The sequence below is a fragment of the Plenodomus lingam genome (assembly GCF_022343315.1).
Source record: "Plenodomus lingam strain CAN1 chromosome Unknown contig_21, whole genome shotgun sequence".
Lineage (NCBI taxonomy): Eukaryota > Fungi > Ascomycota > Dothideomycetes > Pleosporales > Leptosphaeriaceae > Plenodomus > Plenodomus lingam.
Genome location: NW_027093938.1, coordinates 1,077,307 through 1,091,232, shown reverse-complemented (window position 1 = coordinate 1,091,232; position 13,926 = coordinate 1,077,307). Strand labels below are relative to the sequence as shown.

General features: G+C 35.5%; 1 protein-coding gene across 1 annotated transcript; it reads left to right on the top strand.

The window, feature by feature from the left end:
• Window positions 1-10,511: 10,511 nt before the first annotated feature.
• IAQ61_005265 (uncharacterized protein) lies at window positions 10,512-12,610 on the top strand. Its single transcript, XM_003842912.2, has 2 exons — window positions 10,512-11,953; window positions 12,044-12,610. The coding sequence occupies exons 1-2, from the start codon at window positions 10,513-10,515 to the stop codon at window positions 12,283-12,285; spliced, it is 1,683 nt and encodes a 560-aa protein (XP_003842960.1). The 5' UTR covers window position 10,512; the 3' UTR covers window positions 12,286-12,610.
• Window positions 12,611-13,926: the final 1,316 nt, after the last annotated feature.

The window sequence follows — 13,926 nt, the reverse complement described above, 5'->3', positions numbered from 1 at the left end:
GGTCTACCTCTACCTAGATCCCTTTAGTTAGGGCATAGTATCTAAATTAAATGTACTAGGTAGGCTAGTTAGTTAATCTAGTAAGTAGGATATCCCCCTTTAGGATTTAGTCGCTTATAGTAGAAGAGTAATAAGTAAGCTTTTGCTTAAGAAATAGTATAACAAAAGAATAAAGCTTTTGCTAGCTTAGTGTCTAAGTTAAACAATACGCTTAAATAGATAGGACAATCTTTAATAAGGTAAAGCGCAAACTAGGCTTATAACTGTGGAAAATTAGATTACTAAGGTTAGGAATAATTTAGGAGATGGATTATTAGATTATATCTACTACGATCAGACTTATATATATAGAGCTTTAGCTACCCTTACTAGAACGTAAATAATTAGTAAACCTTCCTTACTAGAGCTCCTACTTTTTATTAGGCACTTGGCAGTAAGCTGGTAGTTAATTAGATAGTGGGTTATACAGGGGTATTAATCGGGATTAATTGGATTAAGATGCTCCGTGATCCAGTTAATATCCCTCCTGCAACAACTATTATAGTATATTTAGAAGAAGATACTAAAATATTATAGACTAGCCTTAAGAGAGAATGCAATAAGCGTTAATAATAGTATTTAGTATCTTAAAGGAGAGATAAGCCCTCCACGCCTTTTTATAGGTGTCTAGTGTATTCGCTTAGTAGTAGTGTTAGACTTAGTCTATCTTATATTAGACCTAGGCTTAGGCATAAGCCTAAGTCCTTTACAAGCGAGTAATAGTGCTGCTAGGCAGAGGAACTTTTAAAATATTAGTATATCCTATAGTATAGACCTAGCTATCTTATAGGATAACCTAATACCTTAAGTAGGTAACTATAAGATTTAAACTCCTCTAAAGCAATACTATAGTTAGTAATACGCCCTAAATTAATTTAGGTTGCAGTGTTAGAAGTAGAGGAGGCGTCTAAGTTACTAAAGGGCGCTAGCCTTTTTACTAACCTATATATATAGATACTATAGGATAAAGTAGTACTAGAAGATAAGATATACTAAGTGCGTCTTAATACAGTTTAGAAAGGCGCTAGGTCTTTCCTAGTTTTAGCTAATATAAAGTAATAGATTAGGGACTATATAATTAGCGCACACGGTACTTTGCTTTAGAGGGGTGTTATTTAGTTACTAGTATAGGAACCCCTTATAACTACTATTATATAGTAAGTATATAAATTAGGTTTAGTAGGATATCTAGGAATAAATATAATATTTTAGATACTACACTATAACTATTATTAGGATAGAATATTAGGAGATATTACATAGTATATTTAGAACTACTACTATTATAGTGCTTATATCTCCTAGAAGCCCTAATAGGGTGTATTATAACCTATACTAGTAGTATTATAAGACTAGTCCTAAATATCTATAAATTTTATAGTTAACCTACCTACAAAATATAATAGCAAACCCTAGTTCCTACTAGTTATTACTAATAGATTGTCTAAATATATTTAGCTTAAAGTAATAGTCTCTATAGTAGCTAATTATTGTGCAAGGATCTTTTAGAATAACTAGTAGTAGTTCTAGGGCTTCCTATCCTCTATTATTACTAACTAAGGCTTAGACTAGTTAGGATCTTTCTAGATACTATTATACTAGATAATAAAGATAAACTAGTTACTATCTACTATATACTACCCCTAGATAGACAGCAGGATAGAGTAGGTAAACTAAGAGGTATAGGCAGTCCTGTGTATACTAGTATACTTTAAACAGACTAACTAGCCTAACTACCTACTAGCCTACTAACTTGCACTTAATAATAGGGACTCTAGTATAACTAGTGTTAGCCTAAATCTACTTTTAAATAGGTATACTATAGACACGCTATAAAAGATAATATTACTACTAGTAAAGCCTAAGAATCCTTATAGAGAGGCTGTAGCGTTCTTATTACACCTATAGAGGGGTATAGAGCTAGTGCAAGCTACTATTATATTCTAATAGTAATAATAATAGGAAGTAATAAACTAGTCTTAATACCTAGCTAAAAAGTTCTTAAAAGGTAATATAGTTTAGTTTATAATATATAATATAAAGATAAACTAACTAAGTAAAAAGTTTAACTAGCTATAGGTAAAGTATAAAGTAATAGAAGTCCCTACTCTACTTATAGTAGTATTAGACTTACTAGGGAACTTAAATAAGACTATGTATATAGATCTGCTAGAGAGAGCTACTAATAACCTACTACTAAGCTAGAAGCTTTAGGACTTATAACTAGGTCTAATAGTTACTCTAGAAAATAAAGATATAACGCTAGATAAATAGGAAGTAGAAGAGATCCTTTATGTAAAGAATATAAAAGGAAAAGGGAAGTATTAAGTCCTAGTAAAATAGAAGGGGTATATTAATCTAATATAGCACCTGCTAGAGGTAGTATAGGATACTAAGGCTCTAGTTAGGTTTAAGGAATAGTATAGGGATATTGCGTATAATAATAGCCTAATATATATAAAAGCTAGGAAGTAAGGGTAGAATAAAACTAGAATAATAACTTAGAACTTTATTATAATTAAGAAGCAAAAAGGTATTAGAGATATCTTTTATTTATCCTTATAACACTCTAAGTAAGTGCCCTACTACTAAAGCTTTATAATATAGCTAATAATTAGGTAGTAGTGTCTATACTATTACTATCTATAACTAACCCCCCCTTAGCCCCCCCTAAACTATTATTTATATTATTCTAACGCCTCTATATCTCTTAGTAATAGTAGTAACGCTTACGTGTGGCGTAGGTAGGGGAAGACTTAGTTAACAAGTATAAGTAGTAGTAGTAGTAGTAGGAGGAGGAGAGTAGTGCTTTAATAGTTTACTAACGCGTAGCACCCTAGGCCTAAAGAAAATAAATATTAGAATAGATATAAAAGGAATAAGGGAAAATTAATACTAATAATAAGAGTCTTAATACCTTAGGTAGTGCGCTTAGTAGTGCTCTTAAGCTTATTAATATAAAGGTTAGTTTAGGCCTAGGTCTTATTTATACACTAGTTAATACGCTAGAAGGTAATACTAGTAGTAGCAGCAAGCTATATAATATTATTATTGCTACAACTACTATATAAAGGCGTAATAGTAGACTAAAGAGGAAACGCTAGAGTACTAGTAGTAGATAGAATAATAGTACTAAGCTAATACTAATTGTAGGCGCGCAAGTAGGTAGTAGGGGCAAGTAGAGTAATACTGTTATTAGTTTAAGCCCTTAATATAAGATCCTTAAAATAATAGTAGAGCTAGTAGAACTATAGTATAAACTAGTAATAGGTGCCTTTAGTAGGTTTCCCTATAAAAGTGCTAAGGGTCCCCTTCTTTGCAATATAAAGGCGATCCTCCTAGTAACTATAATAAAACTAAAGCTAGTTATAGAGGGCTTAGCAAATATTAGGATTATTAGTAAGGATAGCTTCTAACTAAGTACAAGTCTTATAGCTATAATAGCAGGACTTGTATAAGTACCCTAGATATAGTTAGAACTTGCTATAAAGGAAACAAAAATTAAGGGGAACTTACTACTACCCTCCTAATAGTTACACTTGCTAAAGAGATAAAGCTAGTTAATATACTAATTATAGGGAAGCGTCTTTATAAAGCTACTATTATATTCCTTATTATCTAAGTTACTAGAAATAATAAAGCTACTAAGTAACTAGGTTTAGGGAGATATATACTAAATAAAAAGTTAGTGCAGGAAATATAGGGAGAATATTAGAAGTACGCACCTTATCTTAGTAGGCCTAGCGCAGGGTCTAACTACCTTATAGTAGATCCCTACTACTAGCACTAGCAGCGGCAGACAAGGATATAATAGGGGCTAGATAGGCAGGATTAATAGAAAAAGATTAGAGAGAGGGCTAATTAGTAGGGAAAATCTATTATATAACAAAGTAAGTTTAGGAAATTTATAGTAGGGTAGGATAGCTATATTAGAACTTTTATAGTAGGGTGCTAAAATAAGCGCATAGACGCTACGCGCGTGTACTACTTAATATACAGGCCTGTTACAAATTAGAAAGGAATATAAAGATATAACAACAAAACTAAAAAATATAGCAATAAAGCCTAATATAGATTATAGAGGATAAAGACATAACCCTAGACTCCTAGAAAGACGATTTTATAATAGTTTATAGGGGAAGGTTAGGGGTATATAAAGGACTTAGGCTTATACCTAAGCCTAGGTCTAACACAAGATAGACTAAGTCTAACACCACTACTAAGCAAACACACTAGACACCTATAAAAAGGCGTAGAGGGCTTATCTCTCCTTTAAGATACTAAATACTATTATTAACGCTTATTGCATTCTCCCTTAAGGCTAGTCTATAACAATATTATATAGCTTACTACTACTACTAGTATTACCTTTTAGTATATTAACTAGTATATAAATAAGACCTAGGCCTAAACTAACCTTTATATTAATAAGCTTAAGAGTGCTACTAAGCGCACTATCTATAGTATTAAGACTCTTATTATTAGTATTAATTTTCCCTTATTCCTTTTATATCTATTCTAATATTTATTTTCTTTAGGCCTAGGGTGCTATGCGTTAGTAAACTGTTAAAGCACTACTCTCCTCCTACTACTACTACTGCTACTACTTATACTTATTAACTAAGTCTTCCCCTACCTACGCCACGCGTAAGCGTTACTACTATTACTAAGAGATATAGAGGTGTTAGAATAATATAAATAATAGTTTAGGGGGGGCTAAAGGGGGGTTAGTTATAGATAGTAATAGTATAGACACTACTACCTAATTATTAGCTATATTATAAAACTTTAGTAGTAGGGCACTTACTTAGAGTGTTATAAGGATAAATAAAAGATATCTCTAATACCTTTTTGCTTCTTAATTATAACAAGGTTCTAAGTTATTATTCTAGTTTTATTCTACCCTTACTTCCTAGCTTTTATATATATTAGGCTATTATTATACACAATATCCCTATACTATTCCTTAAACCTAACTAGAGCCTTAGTATCCTATACTACCTCTAGCAGGTGCTATATTAGATTAATATACCCCTTCTATTTTACTAGGACTTAATACTTCCCTTTTCCTCTTATATTCTTTATATAAAGGATCTCTTCTACTTCCTATTTATCTAGCGTTATATCTTTATTTTCTAGAGTAACTATTAGACCTAGTTATAAGTCCTAAAGCTTCTAGCTTAGTAGTAGGTTATTAGTAGCTCTCTCTAGCAGATCTATATGCATAGTCTTATTTAAGTTCCCTAGTAAGTCTAATACTACTATAAGTAGAGTAGGGACTTCTATTACTTTATACTTTACCTATAGCTAGTTAAACTTTTTACTTAGTTAGTTTATCTTTATATTATATATTATAAACTAAACTATATTACCTTTTAGGAACTTTTTAGCTAGGTATTAAGACTAGTTTATTACTTCCTATTATTATTACTATTAGAATATAATAGTAGCTTAGACTAGCTCTATACCCCTCTATAGGTGTAATAAGAACGCTACAGCCTCTCTATAAGGATTCTTAGGCTTTACTAGTAGTAATATTATCTTTTATAGCGTGTCTATAGTATACCTATTTAAAAGTAGATTTAGGCTAACACTAGTTATACTAGAGTCCCTATTATTAAGTGCAAGTTAGTAGGCTAGTAGGTAGTTAGGCTAGTTAGTCTGCTTAAAGTATACTAGTATACACAGGACTGCCTATACCTCTTAGTTTACCTACTCTATCCTGCTGTCTATCTAGGGGTAGTATATAGTAGATAGTAACTAGTTTATCTTTATTATTTAGTATAATAGTATCTAGAAAGATCCTAACTAGTCTAAGCCTTAGTTAGTAATAATAGAGGATAGGAAGCCCTAGAACTACTACTAGTTATTCTAAAAGATCCTTGCACAATAATTAGCTACTATAGAGACTATTACTTTAAGCTAAATATATTTAGATAATCTATTAGTAATAACTAGTAGGAACTAGGGTTTGCTATTATATTTTGTAGGTAGGTTAACTATAAAATCTATAGATATTTAGGACTAGTCTTATAATACTACTAGTATAGGTTATAATACACCCTATTAGGGCTTCTAGGAGATATAAGCACTATAATAGTAGTAGTTCTAAATATACTATGTAATATCTCCTAATATTCTATCCTAATAATAGTTATAGTGTAGTATCTAAAATATTATATTTATTCCTAGATATCCTACTAAACCTAATTTATATACTTACTATATAATAGTAGTTATAAGGGGTTCCTATACTAGTAACTAAATAACACCCCTCTAAAGCAAAGTACCGTGTGCGCTAATTATATAGTCCCTAATCTATTACTTTATATTAGCTAAAACTAGGAAAGACCTAGCGCCTTTCTAAACTGTATTAAGACGCACTTAGTATATCTTATCTTCTAGTACTACTTTATCCTATAGTATCTATATATATAGGTTAGTAAAAAGGCTAGCGCCCTTTAGTAACTTAGACGCCTCCTCTACTTCTAATACTATAACCTAAATTAATTTAGGGCGTATTACTAACTATAGTATTGCTTTAGAGGAGTTTAAATCTTATAGTTACCTATTTAAGGTATTAGGTTATCCTACTAGATAGCTAGGTCTATACTATAGGCTGTACTAATATTTTAAAAGTTCTACTACTTAGTAGTACTATTACTTGCTTAAGGTTTAAAGGCTAGTAAAATACTCTAGGTTTTTATAGTCTATATATATTATAAATAGCTTATAAACACTTTATAACTCTACTAACTAACTTTTAAGACACTTAATAATAGCAAGCAATTCCTTATTATATATTATATAGTTTTATCTCTCTAGTATTAGTGCTATAGAGTAGTAAGTAACTAGGCGCTAGACGTCCCTAACTTTTTGTAATAAGCAACCCCTAAGAGTATATCCTAAATAGTCTACTTCTAATAATATCTCTTTAGCAAGGTCCTATTATATTAGTACTAGTCTAGATATAAATACCTTTTTTAGTATATTAAATACACTTTATTCTTCCTCTCCCTATTAGAATAGGGTATTCTTCCTAGTTAGTTAATTTAAAGGCGCTAATACTTTAGAAAACTTTATAATAAAACTATAGTAGAAGTTAGTAAAACTTAGAAAACTCCTTACCTCTCTTATATTCCTAGGGGATTCCTATTCCTATACTACCCTAAGCTTTTTAGGGTTAGGTCTAATTAATTTGCCTACCTTAATAGTATAGCTTAGGTAGTATACCTCCTTAATACTAAAAGTATATTTCTCTAAATCTAGGTATAGCCCTACTTCCTTTAATAGTATAAGTCTACGCTTTACTTTTTCTATATAGTTAAACTAGTCTCCTTCTAAATAAATTAAGATATTATTAAGGTAGGCTATTATATATAATCTAAGTAACTCTATAAGTGTAGTATTAATATATTATTAGAAAGTAGATAGTATACTACTAAGACTAAATAGATATACTAACTATTTATATAGCCTAAACCTAGTGTAAAACGCTATTAAGGACTTATAGCCTTCTACTATTCTTACCTTATAAAAGGTAGTATAAATATCTACTTTTATAAACTATTTTATACTAGATAGTGTATATAAAGGTTCCTTAATAAGTAGTAGTAGGTATTAATCTAAGGTAGTTATACTATTAAGTATCTAGTAATCTATATAAAGGCGCTAACTACCTAATAGCTTCTTTACTAGCAATACTAGAGCTCTAGCTATAGAAGAGCTTACTTAGATCTAGCCCTTATCTATTAATCTAGTAAGTTATATTCTTAGTTCTAGTAATTAATTACGTAATATAGGGTATAGGGAACCCTATAGGGGGTTAGACTAGGTTCTATCTAGGAGAGTTATTAACTAAATATAGTAATCTATACTACCTTAATAAGGCAGCAAACCGCTTGCTAACTCTTTGTTAAATAGGTCCTTAAACTCTTATAGTTCTAGTATTAACTTTATCTTTCTAGTTTTATACTAAGGTTTATAGGGAACTATATTACTAGTAATATAGATAGTATATATACTAATAGGACTTCCCTTATTAATACTTCCTAGATATTTTATTAGGTATAAGTTATATATTACCTATAAAATATCTAGTATATTTATTACTAAAGTTTATACCTATATATCTTCCTATTAGGATTCTTAATTTAGTAACCCTGCTATAACTAGACCTAAGATAATAGAGATATAGGTAGGATATAGGCGTCTCCCGCTCTCTTATACTACTATATTTCTTACCTCCCTAATTATTAATTTGCCTTATAGAATATCTATAATAACGCCCTCTCTATATAGCTATAGTCTACCTAGTATTAATTAATAGGAAAGACTAGGTACTATATAAGCTAAAAGCTAAGACTACTAACTATCTAAATTATAGTCTAATACTACTAACTATAAAATTCTTATAGCCTTAGTAATTCCCTAGGTATATTATAAGGGTTGCGGGGGAATATTAATAAAGTTCCTACTAATCTATCTTACTAACTTTTCCTTAACTATACTAAAATACTAGCACCCTAAATTAACTATTACTTATATATTCTCTACTCTACCTAGGAGAAGGGGAATAAAGAAGGGAGGAATATTTAACCCTACCTTAATATCTAGGGGATACTTAATAGCCTTTACTATTAATAATTCCTCTATTATAGTATCCTCCTTATACCCCTAACTTAGCCTAAGGTTAGGGGTAGCTAGTTTCCTAAATTAGGGCTACTTACTAATACTATAACTATCTTAACACCTACTAGTTATAGTAATAGGGTATTAAGATATATATATATAAAATAACTACCCTATTTATACTAGGTATAGACCTTTACTAGTGTTTATATATTAAATAGGTCCTATAGGATCTAGTTAGGATATAATATTAGTAGTTTAGTAAGTATACTTAATAAGGCTACTACTTCTACTATATTTATATTACTATCCTAATCTAAGGTACACTTCTACTAGGGTTCCTTAGACTTACTAGCCTAAAGAAAGCCTAGTTCTAGGGAGGCTATTTTAATATCTACTATAATTATCTTATATCCTTCTATAGCTATATTATAGTTTATCCTAAAGACTCCCCTATTAAGGGAACCTAAGCGTATATAGCTATTAAGAGATTTATAAAGTTATAAAAGCTTCTATTTATTATCCTAGTATAAATCTCCTAAGTATATAAGAAGCTATATAAAATTTATAAAGAACTCTATAAAAGGTAAATTTTAGCCTTAATATAGGTATTCTAATATAACTTAGGCGCGCTCCTACCTATAATAGTTACTATAATAGAATACTAGGTAGTTAAGAAACCTACTTATATCCTAACGCTTATATATACTATCCTTAAAGTATAGTACTATAGCACACTAGACTATAGGTAATAACTAGGACTAAATATATATAAACCTTACCTCTTTATCCCTAATAAAGACCTTATCTATATATAGTTTAAATTCTATAGTTATTTACTAAAAGGAGAAGTTTACCTTAGTACTATTATATAGTAAGCTAACTAGAAAGGGTTTATAATATAAGGTAGAGGGGGGTAGAGGTAGTAGGTTATTAAACCTAGCAGGCTTAGAGGGGGGTTAGGATAGGATCTAATTACGTATTTCCTTATTCTATTAACGTAGTATAGCTATTATAGTAGAGTCTTAAGCCTATTATTCTATTAATCTATAGACCTACTATATTAGCCTTTCTATTATATTAGGTTATACCTAATTATTCTAAATATCTAGTATATTTATCTCTATTACTATTATAGTATATTTAGAAGAAGATACTAAAATATTATAGACTAGCCTTAAGGGAGAATATAATAAGCGTTAATAATAGTATTTAGTATCTTAAAGGAGAGGTAAGCCCTCTACGCCTTTTTATAGGTGTGTAGTGTGTTTACTTAGTAGTAGTAGTGTTAGACTTAGTCTATCTTGTGTTAGACCTAGGCTTAGGCATAAGCTTAAGCCCTTTATATTCTCCCTTAAGGCTAGTCTATAACACTACTAAGCGAACACGCTACACACCTATAAAAAGGCGTAGAGGGCTTACCTTTCCTTTAAGATACTAAATACTATTATTAACGCTTATTGTATTCTCCCTTAAGACTAGTCTATAACAAATAGGAATTTTTAGAACAAAGCTGCGTAGCTAGCATGTGCGGGAATTAATTAAAATAGTAAGACTAATATAATTCTAAGACCTTTAAAACAGATAAGTCCACTTAAGAATAACTAGTGCTTCTTTAGTTTACGATCTTATGTAAACACTACCTACGCATGCAATAGCCGTAGCAGGCCAGGCTAGCTGGGTAACTACTTGGCGTACGTGGCAGGATTACACGATGTATCCTCCTGCCAAGGTGAAAGCTTTCTAAGATGGTCACACGATAGTATAGTACTACAATACAAATGTGAATATCCAGGATAGATCCAGTTGCGTGGGTTGTGATATAGATAAGGCAAATACAGAATGACGGCCCAACAACCATGCCGTTTCAAGATGTGCCCACTTGCAAAGGAAACCCACCTATCCGCTGTGAAACCTCCCCACGTGAGCTTGGCTGCCACCGTTGATCCCGTCCGCCACCCTTCATCCTGGCCACACCGCCAATGCGTAACTTCTTCCATCGCGGTCCAGCTCAAGTATAGCGGGGTAAGCCGTTGTGTGCGAAAAACCTTCCTCCTCGTTGCCAGACAGCGAGAATCAGACTCAAGACTACTTTGCGCTGTAAACATGTCGTCGGAACCAGATCTACATCGGGCCATTTCCATGAAACCACACCCGTTCCATACCCACCCCGAGCGTATGGAACGGACGGCAAGTCCCCACATTCACCTAAGCTCCAGCACCTCGCATCACCATGCTCATCTCTCAGAGCCCTCGAGCCGTAAAAATGATGCTAGTAGCACCGCCGTGGAGACGGCCAACGACCACGACCACGACCCGATTGCACGCCATGTTCCGGTATGCACCAGCACCTCGGACGACGTGGAGCGCCAATCCCCACCCGCCTACACTCCAGACATTGACCCCTATCGCCTCTCCGCTGCCATCAAGGGTGAAAATGAACTTGCCCTCATCCGCGCCAACACCTCCCGCAAGCGCGATGGCTGCGGTGGGCCCATGACGCTCAACGCCAAAGCCCGCAGCGCCAAAAAGCTCGAGGAGTTCTATGAAGCCCAAAATGAGAACATTGAACGCTTGCTCAAGCCCGTCGACGACCACCGCCGCGACGCAAAGGATGAAGATACAGCCAACCATCTCAAATACAAAATCGCCGTTATTGGCTCCTTCGCTGCCAATATCCTACTAGCCATCTTGCAGCTCTACGCTGCCATCTCGTCACGTTCGCTATCGCTCTTCACCACCATGGCAGATTCCCTCTTCGACCCGCTGAGCAACCTCACGCTAATCATGTGCAACCGCGCTGTTGCTCGCGTCGACGGCCGAAAGTTCCCTTCTGGCAAAGCGAGGATAGAAACTGCGGGCAACCTCTCCTTCTGCGCCCTCATGATCACCGTCTCGGTCGTTATTATTGTAGAAGCCATCCGCACCTTTGCTGAACACTCTGGACCTGAAACAAACGACTTTTATCTTCCTTCTGTAATCGCTGTCTCCATTGCTTTTGCGACCAAATTTAGTCTGTTCTTGTACTGCTGGGCGCTACGGAACAAGTACAGTCAAGTACGGATCTTATGGGAGGACCATCGCAATGATTTATTCATCAATGGCTTCGGTGTGTTGACCAGTGTGGGCGGCAGTAAGTTGAGGTGGTGGTTAGATCCCATGGGTGCCACGATATTGAGTTGTTTGATCATATTTTTATGGTCCAGGACGGCCTATAGTGAGTTTCAGCTTTTAATCGGTGTTACGGCAGATACGGCCATGTTGCAACACATCACTTATATCTGTAAGTCTGTCCTTGCATCGCTATATTCATCTTCCTCACCTCTTCCTATTTTTGTGTGGGTGTGGGGAATATTTGCTAATCCAAACACAGCCATGACGCACTCTCCAGCCATCCGCCAAATTGATACCGTACGCGCATACCACTCTGGTCCGCGCCTCATAGTCGAAGTTGACATTGTGATGGAGCCCGAGGAGACACTGCGCGCTACCCACGATGTAGCTGAGGAACTCCAAATCAAACTCGAGAGTCTGCCCGATGTAGAGAGGGCATATGTACACGTCGACTATGAAACAGATCACCGTCCTGAGCACTCCTTGAAAAAGGAGCTGTGAAAATCCATGGGCTTCGAGGTGCGCGTGACGGACATCATCGTTATTGTGTGCGTGTGGGACGAACATGGAAGGAGATTGTTGCAGACATTGGTGTTGGCGCTTATGACAGCACGTCATATTACCCTAGATCACGTTCGGAAACCCAATCTGCTATTTCAAGTTACTTCGAATGATGAGGGCTACATCTACCGACTGTATGTTTGTCCATTCTTCGGTTGGAAAGCAGAAATTCGTCCCTGTAGACCTCTCTTATGAATCAGGATTTAGAAACATCAGTTACCCAGTCATAAATGGTGTAAATGTGCCCATCAATGAAACATTGCGCGCTGCCAACTTGCTTACCTACGCGAGGCAGTTGCGTAAGAGAAATCTGCGTATGCCACATGACATTGTACCGGCTCTGGTTGTGTCGCGATACCATTTGGTCAAAGCAAGTTGGCCGCAGTCAACTATATTAAATTTACGCTTGGAAGGCATGTACAGCTTTCCAGCCTGTTCGTTGTTGTCTTTGAATGCAGATTAAGGAATTCGTGTAGATTTGATACAGCCACGGGACTCAATCCAACCCCTGTACACCTCCTCGAAACCTACGTGTATATGATAATATGGAAGCCTAGATAGGTGTTTGAAGATGAAAGAGAGATGATGACAATAGGATCTGTCTAGCCCTTGAACACGTTCGCTTGAATGCATAGAACACTAATATATATGCAGGTCCAAACCCCCCTGTTTCCCTATCACCCTAGCACCTGACGCTCATCACAACAATGTACACCTCTACCTCTACACTCAGGAACAGGATCATTCCATAACAATGCTCGTGTTTTCCTCGATCTCTTCGAGGCACTTCATCACCCATACTAGGCTTGGTTACCCCATGTGCTGCACCCGACGAAGTTTCAGTACTTGGCTACTGGGCTTTATAGGTGAGCGGCGCGAGCTTAAGGGTGAGCAAGCTTTAGCTGACTTGGCTGGTGAGTATATGGGACGAGGGAAGAGGCAAGGGCGCTCGTGTGAAATGGAATGAGAGCAGGAGCGGACGCTCGTTGAGCAAGTGGTTTCCACGTTGCGAGGTTGGGGTGTATGGAGGGTGGGCAAACGCACGAGATCAGTTACACAGGTGAGTATCTTTCAGTGCTGCTAGGTCCGGTGGTCAACTGGCGGTAGTCGTATTTGTGAGTGTGTGTGAGACGGTCGTTGCTGTTGTTCCGTCCGGGGACGGCGAGCCAACCTCAGCCGTTGGGACACAGCGCTGTTGACAGCATGCCGCCCAGCAAATGTGCCCAGACGAGTTGCTGATCACCGTGGATATGAGATCATGCCGAACTGCGTCCACAAGAAAGCGTTGAGAAGAATGACATGAAATTACCGAAGTAGGTGGTGAAGTATATGAAGAAGAGGAATCGTTCTTGTGGGCCATCATAGATTGATCGTATGTAATGACGCCTTATAGTCGCAGGACTGAGATATCTGAAGATTTGATGAGCATGCGATGCCTCTTGTATTCTTTTGGCTGCAGCGAATGCATTGCTACGGCGTCGTTCAACCCCAGGGTCTAGGCAACTCAGGATTCTGTGATCACAATGAGTCCTCTCTTGGCTTATTACAGCCCGTCAGTACTGAACAGGCAGTCCCTGCAGC